Source organism: Sturnus vulgaris, chromosome 6 (assembly GCF_052056855.1).
Source record: "Sturnus vulgaris isolate bStuVul1 chromosome 6, bStuVul1.hap1, whole genome shotgun sequence".
Taxonomy (NCBI): domain Eukaryota; kingdom Metazoa; phylum Chordata; class Aves; order Passeriformes; family Sturnidae; genus Sturnus; species Sturnus vulgaris.
The window spans coordinates 22629088-22648568 of record NC_142248.1 but is presented as its reverse complement, the minus strand read 5'-3'; the positions used below and the strand labels follow the sequence as shown (position 1 = coordinate 22648568).

The 19481-nt window shown below is 37.4% G+C and overlaps 1 protein-coding gene across 5 annotated transcripts in view; it reads right to left on the bottom strand.

Annotated features, from left to right (window-relative positions):
• NPAS3 (neuronal PAS domain protein 3) overlaps positions 1 to 19481 on the bottom strand; it is a 592150-nt gene that overhangs the window by 196857 nt on the left and 375812 nt on the right. Inside the window, exon 1 of one of the 5 annotated variants that reach the window (XM_088167278.1) lies at positions 10916 to 11026. The exons of the other annotated variants lie outside the window; for them this stretch is intronic. Coding sequence (XP_088023404.1) covers positions 10916 to 10993 — 78 coding nt within the window. The 5' untranslated portion in view covers positions 10994 to 11026. Of the gene's footprint in view, positions 1 to 10915; positions 11027 to 19481 lie in introns of those variants that run through there. 5 annotated transcript variants of the gene reach the window in all.

The window sequence follows — 19481 nt, the reverse complement described above, 5'->3', positions numbered from 1 at the left end:
GAAATATATTGGAGCTGAAGTCATTCAACTATCCTATTAATTTCTCCACATCATCATTGCTCATTCTTAAGGATGCAGTATCTGAAGAGCCATACAGTGTCAAAATGTCAGTGCATCTTGAGTGTACACTGTCATTCAATTCTATATTTGACCAATCAGCCAAACACCTCATGTCTAATTTAGAACTTTCTAAATTTATGCCAATAGATCTCTTTCTTCCTTCTAGAAATCTGTTGGTGGTCATAAAGAACAAAAAAATATATGTTTAAACTTGTCTATACCCATATATTTCTCTGTATGGGTCTAGATCTGTAAAGATCCACAGACCTGTCCAGTTGTGCAAAAGAAACACTCCAGTGACTGTACTCATACAGTTCCTTTTTTGTACCATATATGCAGTATGCAATATTTATTATTTTTTATTAAAGTGAGCTTTACACTCTACCTTGGTAAGAAACTTAGTGTATATCAACTGTGGAAATTTATCACCACTAAATTCGTGTTTAGTAATAAACATTATTTCAGACTGTTAGATAAGTATATAAATATTCCATAGAAATAAAAAGATGCAGAACTCTTTGCTCTACTCAGTTATTCCTGTGGATGTTCAGGAGGACATTACACAAAATTAGTTAACCAGGGGGAAACTGATGCAATTAGTTAACCAGGGGAAAACTGATGAAAACTGATTTACTGTAGAGGAGCCTACTCCCTTTTGGTATTGCTGCACAATTTGGTAGAAAATTTTTTCCTGGGTAAAATGTATGATGTAGGTTACATTTCCTTAAAATGGATTCAGCCTGCTCGTATTGTTTATAATACGAATGCAATGGGAACAGTAGATATCAATCTACTAATAAAATGAAATAAATATGATGGGATTTTGGAAAGACATCTGATCATTCCACACAAGATGTATGTGCTGTTGAGTGTCTGATAACACTAGTGGGAAAATTAAGGAATTTTTTTTTCCAAACAATCAGGCTGTATCAATTTCCCAGAAACAATCCTCAACTAATGCTGAGCTGAGCTGCAAGGAAGATTTTTCTTTTCATCATCTTACTGTGTTGGTATTTTTAACTGACATGGTAGTATCTTCCCAAACTACAAAGATTAACTAAAAATATATTAAGCAATATAGAAGAAAATTAATTTTGGAACATATTACTACAAAGTATAACTTTCTGGAACGCATTACTGCAAATTACAGCATAGAGTAAAAGTATGTGTTTTCAATAAATTGTTTCTTTACAAACAACCCCATGCAATGCTACAGACTTTGTGAAGAGTGGCTGAAGAGTGGCCAAGCAGAAAAGGACCTGGGAGTGCTGGTCAACAGCCAGCTGGACATGCACCAGAAGGCTGCCCAGGTTGCCAAGAGGGCCAATGGTATCTTGGTCTGTACCAAAACCAGTGTGGCCAGCAGGACCAGATGCAGTGGGTTGACCCTGGCTGGAGCTCAGACACCCATCAATGCTGCTCTGTCCCTCCTCAATTGGACAGGGAAGAGAAAATATAATAAAAGGCTCGTGAGTTGAGATAAGGGCAGGGAGAGATCGCTCACCAATTACCATCACAGACTTGACTTAGGGAAATTAAATGAATTATTACAAATCAAAATGAGAACAGGATAATGAGAAGTAGGACACTTTTCCCACATCCCTCCCTTCTTCCTGGGCTTAACTTTATTCCTGATTTTCTACCTACTTGTACCCAGTGGTGCAGGGACTTGGGGAATGAGGGTTATGGTCAGTTCATCACATTGTTTCTGCCACTGCTTCCTCCTCAGGGAAAGGAATCCTTCACCTGCTCCAGCATGGGGTCCCTCACACAGGACACATCCTCCACAAACTTCTTCAATATGAATCCTTCCCATGTGCTGCAGTTCATGAAGAACTGCATGAAGTTCATGAAGGGTCTGTAGGTCCCTGCCAAGAACCTACTCCAGCAGTGTGGGTTTCCCACAAGGTGAGAACCATCTTTCAGGCATCCATCTGCTCTGGCATGGGGCTCCTCCAAGGGCTGCAGGTGGGTCTCTGCTGCACCATGGATCTCTGGGGAAAAGGAAGCTCATGGGGGCCCGTTATTGCTCTCTACAACTACCTGAAAGGAAGTTGCACCCAGATGGGGGTCGGGCTCTTCTCCCAGGCTACTGGCAACGGGGCAAGAGGAAATGGCCTCAAGCTGCTACAGAGGAGGTTCAGGTTGGACATCAAGAAGAATTTTTTCACTGAAAGGGTAATTAAGCATTGGAACGGGCTGCCCAGGGAAGTGATGGGAGTCACCATCTCTGGAAGTGTTCAATTTCCAGGGATGGTGAAATGACTGGACATGGCACTTAGTGCCATGGTTTAGTTGAAGTGGTGGTGTTTTGTCAAAGATTGGATTAAATAGATCCTAGCAGTGTTTTCAAAACTTAATTACTCTGTTATTCTTTTTTTTTGTATCTTCTAAATTTTTCATTTTTTTCTTTTATGGAGTACCATATATTGCATTATGCAAGCAAGATTTTAGATTTGTTATCTCTTTGGTATCAGTTGCAGGCTGATTTTCCGGGAAAAGTTGGTCAAATTGGTTAAATTATTCTCAAGAGTGTAGTAGGGAGACTATTACATTGCCCATGTGAAAAAAAAATTATTACCTTACTTTTAAACTGTTCTGTTCAAATCTGCTCTCATTTACCAATTTCTGATTTCTTGAGTAAAACTCCAATTTACAAGTCTTGTAGACATTCTAGCTAAAGTACAGCTAACAACAGCAACAAAAAATATCTTAAAGATTCCATTTAAACACAGAGGACTACACCTAGAGACTGCTTGCACATGACCAGATCTTGCATTTGCACCTCTAATTTTCATTAGGTCAGTGGCATGTCTCCATCAGAACTAACACCTGGCTCTTGCCTCATCACATGCCTTCCAGTGATCTGGGAAGAAGAACCTGTCTTGCCTGAGTAGGACAGATACATGAATCTGGTTTTGTGCAGGAGAAACGGAATGAGGCAAAGAACTGCAGAGGATTGGGCAGGGAATGGAGTCCCTTGACTGAAGGAAAGACATCTTAAGAATAACTATACAAATGACTCTAGGATAATAAATCTAGGAGCCAAAAAGATCTGGGCTTCTTTCATAATCTGAGAAAGGAGCTTCAAATCACCTGGTCCAAATTTAGAGGGTTCTGAATCTTTGATATGAATCTATATGGCAAGGAAGGATTTATGCAAGTGGAGCTAGATCTGTTAAGTTCCTAGGATGCAGATAGAGATAAAGAGGATGGAAATGGAGTTTGTGGGAAATACTGAAGGCTGAACAAGCAAGTGTGAGGCACCGGGAAGATGAGTATTGGAAATGGGAGAGAAGGCTAGAGGAGATAGGCTAGATTATTTAGACAGCATGAAATAGAACTGAGACATATTTTCCCACTATAGCAGATTTATTTCCAAAAATTGGAATGGCTCCCACAAATTTTAATTCAAACCACTCTTCTAGTATCAGCAAAGCTAGGAAGGATATTGGCAAGTTTTAGCACCATAAAATATTTTAAGCCATAAGGGACCCATGAGGATCATTGTGACCAACTCCTGATTACACCCAGGGCAATGCAGAAGTTCAACCGTTGTTGAAACACTTGAACACCAACATGCTTGGTCATTACCACTTCCCTGGGGAGCTTGCTCCAGTGACTGGCCACTCTGTCAGTGAATTTTCCCCTAATATCCAGGCTTCTCCTCCCCTCACAGTAGACCACGTAGGAAAATGATAATTTATTTCAGTTACTCTGTTCAAATGGCAAAAATACATGTAATTATCCTAAAACTGTATCTCTTCCAATAAACTACGTCGTCTTCAGCAAGACTTCCTGAGTTTTCCATTTTTATTAGTAGATCATAAGAAATTACATGCAGAACAAAACAAAAAGAAAAATATTAAGATTGTGAAGCTGAGGGCTGCAAAGTATAAAAACATTCCACTGAACTCTTGCCTAATTTATTTCATGTAATAGATAATGCTGCCTTAATGAACTGCTATTTGGTATTTTGTTTTCTCCTCAGTCTTCAATGTGTGGCCCTAGGCCTTATTTACTGCATTCTATGCAAACCACTCTCTGAAGACAGAATTGCAAGCTTCTTTGTGGGTTTATCCATGATGCTCATCACTACAGCATCTGAGTGCTTCATAAACATTAATTTATTTTTCAAAATTACCTTGTGATGCTGTAGAATAAGGGAGAAGATGTAGCCCTTAACAGTGCCCACATCATTATTGTCGCTGATCAATGTTGAATACAACAATTATCTTCACTAGATAAGGATCCTAATTTCGCAAGTATAATTGGATATCCAACAAAAGGAAATACAAACCAGGTGTATAAGACTGAAGGGCAGGCTGAAGTTCTGTAACAACAACACTATTAGATGCCCAAAAGTCCAACAGTGACAGTAAAAACCACTTAAAAGCCTTAAGAGTAGATATACACCCATGTTTTTGTTCCAGCTGCCTGATATCAAGTAAATAAGGCTGCTCCCATTAACTGAGGGCAACATCAGAAAAACTTAAGTTCTACCACATCAGTGCTGCTATACAGTGAGATTTAAATCTTTTCTCTTAAGCAACTGGGTGATGCTTTAGAGAAGTTATACATGAATCCTAATCTGTTATCTGTCTTCATGAAAGGAGTGAGATATTCCTGATTGTGGAACTGGAAAATGTTCCAGCTATACCAACCTAGGTTCATCTGCAAGAAGAAAACGTGCATGTATGTGTGAGTCTGTGAAAATTAGACAAGAGGGAGCAAGTTCCTCACCATTGGGAATAAAGAGTAAAACCACAATTTACCTGCCAAAGTAATGTGTGAGTGATGATGGATTCCCTACATGGCAAGTGGTGTCACAGCCTGAATCCCTGTAAGGATGCGGGTCAAACAGGAGGTCTCAGATGCAGCCAAAGTCTACACTATTAAGGGATTTAAAAGCAGCAGGGACAAGTTAAAATCAGTCTCCCACTTTTAGGAATTAAATGCAGATAAATGGATAGTGGGCTTAATATAACCATGTTAACTTCAGAGAAAATATGCTGCTAGATACTATATAAATTTCTAGAAACTGTGGAGAAACACTGGATACTCAATTCATCAAGAACTACTGCTTGTGTGATTACTTTAAGACATAGGGCAATAAATAAGAAAACAATAGCAGTAGTTATTAACTGAATGAGAGCTAGTGAATTAAAGCTTTGTGTAGTAAGGGATGATCAAAGTTTTATTTTTTCTCATGTTATGCATTTTATTTGGGACTCTAAGCGGTCACCAGGAGCTTCCTAAGGTTTTCAGAGGTAGCCCCCAGTACACTCTAGCCATATCTAAACATATCTTGTCCTAGTTACACCAAAAGACAGAGTACTGAACAGTGTAACTACTGATGACAACAAACTTGATATAATCAGATATACAGTTAATTTTTTACAGAAGCCTAGATAATACATTCTGCTCAGTGGACAGAGGTATATTTTTACAGGACCTAGGCAAATTTTTGATAGTGCCTTAAATAATGGCCCTTTGCTATTTGCAACATTCACTTCCTCTGGTGAACTGTCAGAATAGAGATATTCAGCCATGCTACCCAGAAAGTTCAACTGTCCAGCTTCTTTATTTGGAGCTACACATTTATACATAGTGAATTTGAAGAAGTGAAAGCCCTTGTAGGAAAGGCAATTTTTGTAAGCAGTCTTAACCTCTCATCTGAGGTTTATTAAGATAACCTCTGAATATAAAGACTTGGGAGAACAATTAACAACGGATAGATTAACTAAAATTTATCTAATCTGACATTTCCTGCACTTCCTGCAAAGTATTTACTACTACTATTTGGTGGACAAGACACCAGACTAACTTGACAGCAAGTCTAACTCAAAATAGCAATATCTATACTATACACAAGGAAAAGAAAAACAAGAAAGAATTACATAAGCAGCAAAGGAAAAGACATGCAAAATCAGAATCTACTGAAAACGTGACAACAACAAAGGACTTGCACTCTAAGAGTGTGCAGACCTTGTGTCGGCTTGCTGCAGAAGGGTGAATTTCACCCTTAGATGTTTGGCCTTTTCACTACAAGAGTTTCCAATAGAAAAGACAAATGCTAAGGAGAAGATGGCAGAAAAATCTTGCTCTTTTCTAACTTGTAACTCATTTGCCTCCTCACTTTTATATATTCACATAATACAGACATATATATAGAATAAAAAGAGACAAATCAAAATATGCTCGCCCATAAAGACTTGCTGTCTTTGACAGATTAAAAAAATTCTTCAAGGCACTGCTTCTGCATTCAAAGAACTAACACAAATTACTGGGAAGAAAGAATAAATAAACTCATCTAGCAGCCCAGTTTAAAGATGTCATGCTGCTTTATCCCTGTTATTAAGAGACTTATTTTAGTGTCTTTAAGTACTAAGCTTTAACTTTTTTCAGCATCCTCACACTGCCCCCTGACTCACAGACAGACTTACCTATGTTATTTTGAGGGGTTATTGCTTCTGCAACTGACTGCCTGGAGGGTTTCCAATATTCTGCGGTAAACTGTTGCTGGATTTTCCATTATCACTAATCAGCAAGATAAATGCAGTCAGAAGGACAGAACATTTCTGCAGTTGAAGCTATTTCTTTTCAAAAAACTATAGTAGTGTTTGGTACTGAAATTTTCTGTAGGCCCTACAGTATTGGCATTAATTTACTGGGATTATTACCATTAGGTTCCTTTAAGAGAAAAAATTACAAACATGTAAAACTGACTGTTTTTTAAACTGTCTATAATACATTTTAAGTAATAGAAGGGACATGAAAAGACAAGGACGGGAGAAACAGTTTCATCCTGAGTAGAGACATTACAATTAAAGCACATTCAAAACTGTTCTTTACACTGGCTCTACTATTATTTTTGTAATTCTTCATTTAACAACATTCTTTAAAAATAGATCAGATTATCTATATCTTGGTCTTGCAATCTATGGCTTACATTCTGATTCTGCCTTTTAGGTTCCCCTTTTTTTGTACCTCTGATACCATGTACTAATAAGGAGAAGAATGTGATAAATGAGGTCTCAAGTTCGTCTGCATGAGAGAGATTTCAAAGGGCTGACAAAGACAATTTAAAAATTATAGGAGACCTAATTTAATAATCAAAATCTCTTTAACATTTAGAAATGAATTGCACAGTATATATGCTGCCTGTAGCCAGCCCATGCTCTTGAAGTCCATTGTGTCACAACTTGACCCAGAAATCCATTGTGTCCTACTGGAAACAGTAGGTGCTCTTTCAATATGTAAAGATGAAAGAAACCCACTATATTTTCTACATCTTTTGTTATTTCCTTGTCAAAATGTTTATTAATGAAGAAGAAAAATGGAATGCAGGAAAAAAGAAGATACAGTCCTTCACTTTGTTCACGTGCTTGCAGCTGGCTTTGGCATCTGCAAATAGTACTTTGGGACAAGTACATTACATCTGCCACCCAGTCATTCTGGTAGAGAACACAGCATGTCTTCTGAAAAAAATACAAGTTTCCTATATTTTTCCTACTCTGCACTCACCCTATAAACATCCAGCAATGGTCCCACAGTCTAGTATTCAGCTCTCCAAATGCAATCACAACAGTAGAGGTACTGGTAAAAGGCAGGTTCTAGGTATTGTGGAAATAAAAATGCCTCTTCCCACACAAGCTCTTCCAGTGCTGGTAGCAGAGAGAAGCAAATAAAAGACTGAAGAAGGGTGTCATGGGAATATTGGAAATTGTCTTTATAAGTGTCACCCCTGAAGTGGCATAAATGTCACACCTTTTGGGGGAACAGGTTGTTTTTAACCCTTAGGTCTGCTGGGTGGTACCTGAAATAATTAAACCTGACATTTCTAGGGTTAAAACGTCAAGAAGGAGAAAGAGCTGAAAAAGGAAATTCCCCAGTTTCTTAGTAATGAAAAGCTGAGGGTATACCTTCTGTGGTTGTCTGTGAGATGCTTTCACATCCGTGTGTCAAGGGTTTTTCAAATTGACAACTTGCAAATTTGAAATACAAAAATGCCCAAAGCGATATTTTAGTGGCTCAGGGAAACTCTTGTACGGGAAAAAGAATTCTTAAGTGAAACGTCTCTAGAAATCACACAGGGCCTGACCACGATACTCTAATTATGCTAATTGCTTCAATGCCCTTGCTTTATTTATGCTGAGCAGCTAAGATAAATAAAGGAAAATTGCTTTGGATCTAACTGTATTCATATCAGAATGCAAACTAGCCTGTGTTTGTTATGTGATTGCTGATCTGTTTACACTAAATTCTGCAGGTAATTGCAGTTTTGATTGCACATTTATTTCTAGCTGCACAGGTCCCAGGACTAGGTCTGTCTGTTTTTATAATTAAACCGTTTTGTAATATCTAAACTCACTAAAGAGCAAAATGATGCTTTAAGAATTTACATATTTTATGCATTAAAGATAATACTTAGGTACTCAGTGACAGAGAGGAAAAATTCTGTTTATTACAGAAAAATGGACAGCATGTTCTGGATTTGAAGAAATTTGAGACATCTGTTCCAAGGCCTGTTCACCGAGTGGGACAGATGTCCTCTGCATCCCCGTAATCTGTTATACAACACCTACTTTTTGAACTTTCAGTTATAACTTTCATATGAGTAAAATATGTTAACCAAACAAGGCTGGGGCTTTGGTGATTAACAGCAGACCCTATGTAAGAGTCAGCACCTGATGGAAGTTTTAGAAATGGAAGTCTCTCCCCGGGAAGAATTGGAAGCAAATAAAATGTTGATGTGTCTTTCGCTCAGGCTCTCACAAAAAATTGCCAATATTGTTACAGTCTTTCAAAATTCCTCAAAAAGAAAACAGTATTATTCTCATCTTACAAAGTGTAGAAGATATGGAGAGGTGTAGAAATTTGACTTGTCCATGGCCCACGCAAGAAATTTGTGTCAACGATAGGTATGAAAAGGATTGCCTAAATCCATATCTTTTGCTTCAAGCACAAAATTATTATTATTACTTATACATCACTATAAATATGTATGGCATATTGCAGACAGATAAAGTGACAGGTACTGCAGAGTTGACACTCTCAATTATAAAACCATCCTTCTGTCCTTGGTGATGAATTTGAGGTGAAGAAGCTTTCTATTTTTTTTCCAATGCATTTAGCACCTTCTGAAACCTTAATTTGAACTTGAGCTGTGGTTATTTCTTCCTTTTCACCTCCCTCAACATGTAGACACCAAATCTAATCTTTTCTTCCTTCTGTCTTTGAGAAATGCCCATTACTATAACATTACAGAGAAAAACTCCCTAATCTCAGTATTACAAATTTAGAGCAATGTCATCTCTCTGTGGCTTCTTCATCCATCATCAATTCCAAAATCAGTAATCCAGTCTGTCTCACTTAATGGAAGACTTAATATCAGCCTATGCAGACTGGCCTGGCAAGCCTCTTAGCTAGTTTATACTGTGGCAGCACACTGTGATCAGGTGAGTATCAATGGGCTGCTTGTACCTCGTGTGCACCAAGTATAAACCTGAAGACCAAAGGAGATAAAGCTCTGGAGAAGTGCACACATAAAACTCAGGAGTGCCATAGCAACACTATGCATTCCTGCTACAATAAAGCCTGCAATATTAGGAATTTACGAAATATCAAAAAAGCCACTTCTACCTGACAAAAGATACTTATTGAATGACAAAATATAGTTGCCAGCAAAACCAGTACAAAAGTAATGAGCTAAGGTTTATAAAACCTTTCCTGCAAATTCTTTCCTATTGATTCTCTGTTTTAAAGCTTCTGAGAATGAATAGAATCCACTGCCCCTACTCATCCATGTTCCTATTCATTATTCAAAGAAGATATATTACTACTCTTTTGGCAGGACTTTGTCAACTTTAACTACCATTTTCAAAGATGCAGGATTAAATATTGAGGTTCCCATTTCCACTTGGATGCTAGAAAAAGAGTCCCAAGTTGTTGCAGGGACTCGTTCACTCACAACCAACATTTTGGGGATGGCAGCAATTTTTCAACTGCCACTTCTTCATCAGCACTTCACTCTTTGCTCTGCCAGCACTGAATACCTTTGTTTGTCTTGTTTGATTTTTTCATCCCCATAAACTACATAAGGCTTTTGTGAAATTAACGTTGCATCATCAGGACTCATACCTTGAAAACTCTTTAGTCTTTTCTCTATTGAAACGAAAATATGAGAAGTGGGAGACTATTAATTCCCAGGTTTTGTTTTAATTTTTTTCCCTTGAAAGCATGGAGATATTTTTTATAGTTTGGTTGGCAAGAAGAGGATGCTGCATAGGCTCCCTAGTAACGGACTACGGAAGCACCTTTACAAAAAGAGAAACAGAAAATGAACAGACTCGATTATCTTTGACTAACTGGAATTTTTACCATTAAAAGAAAGAGGAATTTATTGTTTCCAGCTTTAAGCAAAACTCTTTCTTCCCCCCACATTTAAAACTGAGCTCCTCAAATTTTAATTTTACTATAAATATTTTTGTTATAGAAACTTCTATAAAAAATTCTATTCTATTTTCTTTCAATATCAGCCCCTAAAATTTAAAGGAATCACCCATTAAAGATTTTGGAAATAGTTGAAAAATAATTTTAAAAGTCCCAGACACTTAAAATCTCCCATTAAAAATAACAATATCTCCTGTTCAAAAGAAGTCTGTATACAGATGTTGTCATAGAAAACTTTTCACCCCAAAGATGACAGATACAAATCCACAAGACTAGTCAATACAACTCTTCATACTCACAGCCTGTATTCATATTTTAAAGAAGAAAAGGCAGCATATTTGCTTCAAAAGAGACATAGCTGAGTCTAATGTTGTCTGAAGCATCATATCTTTCAACATACCCTTAACAGATAGAGCTCTTCATGAACTTTCTCCAGCTGGGGTGAAGTGGTACTGAAACAAAGAAATGATCTCTTCATTTGGCATCCCCAGATTATTTCTCCATCTATTTTCCTTAACTGCAAGATACACGAAGCTGTCACAATTGAATTAGTTATTTCTATAAGCCTTAATTATACCATCTATAGTGAGAGTAGTGCTGTAACAGAGAAGGACCCAAATACTCCCAGCAGTTCTGTCTTATGGTCATCTCCAACTTTTTGCAGCCTCAACATAGGATAAAGCTTCTACACTATGCAAATAATGTTTAAATTTGAAATTGTTTATATCCCGAGGATTTTTTCAGGTTCTCATCTATGCAAATGTAATGTTTCGATCGTATTATTACCATGATAACTTAATGCACACACTATTGTTTAGTTCAATTTCACTTACAAATTCTACTGCCCTCTTCTGTATAGGATAAACCTGCACTTCTACAAAATGAATTATTGCTCTGTTCTATGTGGCATACTAATCTTAATAGTATTACACTATGGCAGACAATATTATCTAGGTCAAATGGAGTAGGCTGGTATTTCTGGATTCCATTCTACATGCTCTGTGTGCATCTTTTTTTTTTCCATATTAGACTTATATTTAACAATCACCTAAATACATACCTTATAGGGGTCACCCTTTGAACCTACAAAGATGAGCTGGCAAGTGCATAAATCCCTACAGACTCAGATGGAGGTAAGAAATCTCCACATTTCCAGTTTGTCTTAAATTTTATTGCCACTGCCAATGCTGGAATCACTTTAAAATGTTAACGAAGATCATGCTATGAGAAAACTCACTATATTGGACCAGATTTTTCTGAAGACAGGAGTATTTTATAGCTCTCAAGCACATGGTGTGATTCTTGGGTCCTATACAGGGCCAGTATTTGGACTCAATGACCCATACTGATGAGTCCCTTCCAAAATCAGCATAGTCTATGATTCTATGATTTTAGATGTGCTTTTTATCTGTACATGATGAAAAAGAATTCTTTGTACCAAACAGCCACATCCTGTTCTCCAATAGCTAGAGTAAAAGGCTGTAGGAGATGATTGGCCAGGTGATTACCAAAAGACTACAAAAGAAAGAAAAACATTTCCTCATCTACAGATGCATAAAAGACATTTTTACAGCCAGTCCGTGGACTAAGCCACCCACTCCCCTTCATACCAAAAAGGCTGCATTTTGACTCTTCCAAGACAAATAAGGAGTCAGGACTCCTCACTTCCCCATGAAATCCATTTTAGCTCTTGAAAGGTTAGGCAAGGCAGAGGTGGGTTGGATCATGCAGAATTGTGCTTACAGTCTTGATGCACTACCCTGATATTGCAACATGTGTGCAATCTCACACAGAGACTGCCCCACTAGAACAAGTCTTTTGTGCATGGATATTGAGTTTCTAGGGCTTCAAGACCTGACTTAAAAGATACATAGACTCCAGCTACTTCACCTGCATTCTAAGGTGGCAGCACTGTTGATTCAATTATAAGTCCTTTGGATTCAGTGACAAGCAAAAATGAGAACATGAAAGAAAATTTTTATGAAACATGGAAGTTTATTCAGGTTGTCTGTCTTGCAGTTCAGATGCTATCAGATGTCTCTGAAACCACTCAGGACAAGGCACATGAACCTAGAGATTCCCTGTTGCCCTCTATTGGGACAGGAGAGTATTTTTGTTCCCCAATCGGTCAAGTTTCTGAGTGAAGACTTACTATGTGGTAATTGTACCTGTCACAATTATGCCACTTACAGAGACATAAACCTGCCTTCAATTATATTAAAAGATGGTGTTTCACTTTGCCACATTCTGATTTTCACTGCTTTAAGTCAGAGGATGCTTAATACAGAAATGCTTCATATCTTTCTGATAAGTAAGATTTTGCCAAAGTATGTTAGACTTTAAGCATTTTTTAATCCTTTCAAAGTGCTTTACACAGTATGCAGAACAAGACTACTTTTCCAACACATTTGGGCAGACACTAATACTAGTAAAGAAGAAAATTTCTTGTCAGCTACTAACCATCAGATGATGAAAAATCTGAATGCACATAATTATTTTCATGTCATTTCCTTACTGGATAATAATCCCAAAGTGTGTATTAAGCAAACCTCTGAGTGAAGTAATGAGAATATCTCTGAAAAGTGAGTTCTGATAGAGGATGCTGAGCCAGGTAGGAGGGGGAAGTTCCCTAGGAGTGGGAGTGCTCAAAGTGAGACTTCATCTTCGAACTGCAACATCATGAAAAAGCAAAAGGAGACAAAAGGGCAAGAGATGTGGACAGATAGGCTATGGGTAAGATGGAGGACATTACTTTATAATGATATGATAAGAACTCTAAATGAAGATGATTTTACACTACTCCTTGAACTAAAAACTTAGCCTGGGCTTTACTCTTTCCACTCCCTTTCGTTTAAGAATCCTCATTATGTTAAGTTTGTTTTATTGCTGAAAGGTGTAGGATATAGCTCATAACAACAAACTGTACTGAGTACCACAGGACTATCTATTTCACTGTCTTATTTGCTTTTGGTGCAATATTATAGTATCCATGATAACTAACTGTCCAGAACAATTTGCTTACTTCATTTAAACTAAATTTCGACCAGGAATGAAAACTACTAAATTACCAAGGCACTAAAATTAAGCTCTTTCCTATACTGCATTTGTAGAATGCTTCAATAGATATTCTGTATCCAGTGACTTGATTTTTCTTGATCTCATTGCCACTATCATGTACTTTAAACCTCTGGAGAATTCAATCCAATGATCCTCCATGGCAAAAAAGGTATTTAATTCACCAATGGTTACCTTAATTATTTTACAGTGGCAGCTTGGGAAAAGTGAGTGTATGTACTGACAAGACTATAAGGACTACCATAACAACATTACAGTTTCTTACTTAGAAGGAATTAAAAATACTTGAAAGAAATGCACACTTTTCATTTTTAAAAATGCAGCAAAGGCTGTGTAAACTAAAGGTTGCTTGAAATGAAGAATAATGTTTTCACATAAAGAATGATTGTACAGATATTTTTTATTGTGCAGAAGTGACTTAGAAACAGTGCAGGTTTATCTACAGATAATTCTTGCTGGAGACCTACAGGACCTTCAAACGTAGCCTGGACATAAGTGAAAGAAAATCATTTATACTTGATAGCTATGAAAGGTCATGAGTGGAGAAATAAATCCTAGATCTTGTAGGTCTGGCCTTAGGAGAGAGAGGGAGAGAGTGTGTATTAGTGCTATGATCTGTGTAGGGTTTTTTACTTGAATGTGAGTATATATACATGTGTACAAACCACAGAAAATCTTATTGAAGAGGAATAATTCACACTTCTATTTCTTCACTTATTTATCTTTCCTGTTCTCTCCTTATCTATTCTCCTTTGGTCCACAGTTCTGCATTCTTCCAACTCACATGTGTTAGACAATCTTTTATTTCTAGAGTTTTGGAGGCTTACTGTCAAACTGTGCTTCCTAAATGCTAAACTGAGAATTAAAAATAATTCCAAATAGTAGATCTAATGGCATGCTAAGGAAACTGACACTCCAGCCCAAGAAATGCACCTGCAAACCCTCCCGTGCAGTAAGTCATAAGGAGAATGAATTTAAATGGTCTGATCCCCACCTTTGTGAGCAGGAGAATGAGACCTATTGTGCTCTTATGACATTGTAATTGGATAGTGGAGGGAGTCTTGGACAATTTGAACTAGTTACCACTTTGCATCAATGGGTATCTATCATGCCACATTTCTTGACAAAAAAGGAAGATGTGAGGATGTACTACAAGAAGAGAATGCCCATGTCTGCAGGCTTTATTCTTGCCTAAGCAGCAAACAGCTTTGCATCCCAGCTGGTTTCAGAGTAACAAAATTCAGTTAAGTACATGTGCTCTGTTCTAAGTAACCATCTTGACAAGGGACTATAGTCATTGAGAAAGGAGTTCTTACTAATGGAGGTGCCCCTGTTTGGCTTCAGCAGTACAGACTATGAACTTCACCTGCACTCTTTTAAGTTTCCAGGGAAACTATTGGAAGCTGATCCTGGGGTTAATATTTAAAAATAGTTGAACAGTTAACACTACACTAATTTCTAACCATTTTAGAGGTTTACTCAGGACCATGCATCGTCAGATGTCCGATTATGGGCATAGAGTTTATGAGTGTGCAGTCAGCACTGTTTGTGTGTTTGTATACAAACAGTATTTGTACAGGTTTAGAAGTTAATTATATATTTTTCTTTCTATCAGTGAGACAGCATAGCTGAAAATGTCTAAGCTTTCTGCAAAAGATGGCTTTATTCTAAATTAATCCACTAAGAAAGTTAGGCAGGAGAAGTTATTTTAGGAAATGTAAACTTAAAGAAGAATAACAGCAGTAAGCAAAGAGCCAGCTGTTTCTGTTTTGATTTATTCCATATTTCAGAGATGCTGCTTCTATAGGGAACAATACGCAAGACATTGGAAATTCAGAAGGCATTGCTTTTGTGTATCATAAAAATGTGCTGCTAACCTACAATACCCTCATAGAAATACAATTCAATAAGGAACTCAGTTGGGAAGGAGCCTCAATAGAATGACATGAAAAAATGGTCAATACAAGAATGATTTAGTTTACCTTACAAGGGATTTCTAGGCTGGAAATAAATAGGCCTTTGAAACTTTAAAAATAAAAGTCAAGATAAACACAGACCTATATTTTTAATTCTCACACATATTTAATGTGACTTTTTAGCAGATCATTGCCTCTGAATCATCACTTCTATCAAGCCTATCACTTGAGAAGTGTTACAGCACTTAGCCCTCAGGGCAAAGATAAGTCTTCACCATTGTCACATACAGTATATTGAGCCATATTATGCTGAATGGGAATAGAGTACACTGTAGAAACAGTACTGAATCTTGCAGAATATCCTGAGATACTTATCAAACTGTTAAAGGAGACATCACTCTTTTGTCTGTATTGCCCTTGACACATCCTAAAGGAAAGTATCTGGAAATTCTTTGTTGTTGAAGAGCCCTCAGACCCCTCAGATCTAATGTAGGTTAAATGACCCACAGGTCTCTCAAGAATGGAAAAACACCTTGAAAACTATTATCTGAATTCACCAGAAACAAATAAATAATGGCACTGAATAAGCAAGGCTTCACATCCCTAACAAAATATAAGTCTGAAAATCCACATGCATCCTAAAGCAGGAATAGCTAAACCTGGTCATTGGAGTATCAAAACCAGTCATTTCAACATAACATAACCAGAACTGAATTGCAAAAGCCTCCCCCAAATTGTTACCAGCAGCGCTTAAATGAATGATGGGAACATTAAACATATTTACACATAGATAAATAATTATCTGCCTGCATTCAGGATTTGCTTATTGATTAACACACAGACCACACAGCAAACATCCTGTACGACAACTTTAGAATTTTGGCACTTACTACTTGCATTTAGATCCGCAATTTATCTATGTTTCACAATTGTCCTTGCAATATTTGGAGGGAGAAGTAGGTGACAAGAAAACAAATAGAAATTTATAGTGTGACCCATAGTTTTTGTTGCTTTGTTTTGTTTTTAGAATTTAGTGTATTTTGTAACATAACTGAATTATGCAGTTAACAATTTTAATAAATGTGAGAACTAAAAAAATATCATTTTTTGTTGCTTTTGTTTCTTTTCTACCTCATAAATGTCATAACAGCCAGCATAATTTTCTGAACATATAATGAAATAATTTTTTTCCTTTCATATTTTTCCGCAGGCAAATCACAGAAACATTCATGGCTTTCCAGTCTCAACAGAAACTTACAGAATAAAGAAAATGAAAAAGAAAACCTCAACCTCTTGTTTAGATTAAACAAAATAAAACATCAACAAAACACTAAACTGACTTCTGGTCTCTAAAATGCATTTAAGCTTTCTCTTAGAAATCAGTTTCAGCAGACCTTAGGAGCTTAGAGATACGTTGTCACATGCATCTGCTAGGTCTCCTGTGCTGGAATGTGTAGCAGGTGAGATGCCAGCATGGAAGCATGGGAGGCTGCCAAGGGCCATGTCCTCTACTTGTTTGCCAGCCCAGCCATCTGATGGAGAGCAGTGGCAACAAGAAGCCTTTCTTTCATTGCCAGCCACCTTGCTGCCACCACAGCCTGTCTGGGTCGTGTGTCAGGGCTGGGGTTGTGAGAGGTGAGTAACACTGCACTACTGCCCCATGGCACCAGCAGCTCATGCTCCAATATTAGGATGCCAGCTGATATTTTTCCACCATACACACAGATCACAAAATATTCTTTGGGAAGGAACCCACTTGATGAAGGATCATCAAGTCCAGCTCTTAAGTGGATGGCCCATACAGGGATTGAACCCACAGCCTTGGTGTTATGAGCAACTTGCTCCACTTCTATAGGTCCATATTTTTGAATTACCTATGTCACTAGAATTTCAAAGCCAGTTAAACTCCCATGTATGATCACTAATGCAAATTATGAAAAAAATATGTACATGTTTACATGATATTTCAATTCTCAGCTTCCCAGGGATAATGTGATCACTATGCCATTAGGGCAGCATGGAGAAATCTACCGCAGACAAAGCACAAGGGAAAATGCTGGTACAGGTGCCCAAAGAAAACGGCATTGTTAAAAATATACTAAAACAAGACTGCAGAGTGCATAGTGATAATAACACCACACTCCTTGATATAACTTGCACAATGGATACTTAAAAGTAAGGCCACTTAAATTACCATTAATCTTGGAAAAATGATGTATTTTATATGAGTATGAATTTAGGATGTTTGAAAAGCACTATTTTGTAACACTGTCTTGGTATAGAAAGAATACAGGGACAAAGGTATTCTCACAATCTGTTTGTCTCTTCACCTCAGCTCTGAGATGAAACAACCTGTAATTTCACTCCTAAGACTGCTGACTGAAGTCAAACAGAAATTACAAGTTATATCAAACTATACATGGAGACTGTAAAATGGATAAATTTCCAAAGGGATTTGGTAAGACCACCAAACTCATTTCACTTGTGACCTATTCAGATTTGAAGTCAGTTTCTTATCATTACTATTTTATTAAAGAAAACCATTCTTAAACAATTTATCCAGAGTATTCCCTGAAGCATGCATTCAATCAGTTTCAGACATCCCCTTTTTTCCTGGACCTTTTTCTTCCCTTCTTACAAACATATTTTGCTTTATCAGTACATAAAAAATATTTTCAGGTAAGGATACCCAAGAATCCAAACTATGCCTTCCATGTGTTGACAGCTGGCAAAGTACAGCATAGCAAAATTCAGTGTCACTTTAGAAAGAACTTATTAGGGCAACTTAATAGTTGCTGACTGTATCTAAACCACTCTAATATTTTAAAGATTTTCATGAACTAGCTTCGCATTCCCACTCACTGTACCCTGCTTTTCAGAGCTCAGTCATATGAGTGAAGGCAATGACTGCTGCCAGATTCTTCTTTGCTGTGTGATCTCAGTATCCTCTGGCAAGGTTAAATAATATTATATGTAAAAAATTCCACCCCAAATTTAAATTTTTTGTAAACAAAACAACATGGAAAAACACTTCTCTAAGCACAGTGCAGAGTCACTGAGTGAAATGTAATCATCAAGGAAAAAAGCCAGGCCAAGGTCATGGGCATCAACTTGTGTTCTGACAAAATAATGCTGAGAATTCACTAATGTCCATCTAAAGGGCTCAGTCAGTTCAGCCAAGTAAAACAGGAGGTACGGAGAATTATTAGTCCATTTACAGTGTCCTCATCCATGTATTATAAATCAGAAGCTGAAATCATCGAGTCTCTCCAAAGCTCTTGTAGAATCACAGTTCTTTTTGTTGAACAGAGCCCATCTAGCTTGTGTGAAAGTTTATTACAAAACTTTAAAAAGTTATTTATAATAGAATCTTCTCAGCCTATACCTGAAAAAGCATATGATTCCTCATGAGGGGAAATGAAGGTGCAGACACTGATCTGTAGGACCTAAGGAAATGGCATGACACTGTGTCAGGAGAGGTTTAGGTTGGATATTAGGGAAAGTTCTTTATCTAGAGAGCAATTGGGCACTGGAACAGGCTCCCCAGGGACATGGTCACAGCACTAAGCCAGATACAGTTCAAGTGCTTGGAAAATACTCTCAGGCACACAGTGTGACTCTTGGTGATGGTTCAGTACAGGGCCAGGAGCGAGACTCAATGATCCTCATGGATCCCTTCCAACTCAGGGTGTTCTATGACTCTCTGATGATAATAGCAAGGACAGCATGTAGATCATTGTAGAGAGATGACTATTTGACATTTTATAATGTTAATTGCCCAAATTATCTTCTTTCTATGGACATGATTGTAAAGGTAGTGTTTTCACACACTTGGGCAGTCTCTACTGAGCATAAGGAATGACTGATGTGTAGAAACATCTGCAATGTTCATTATGACAGGTAAATAACACAAGGTTGGCAACTACTGAAGAGTGCTTCTACAAACAGGTTCCTATAAGACCAATGGCAGACATT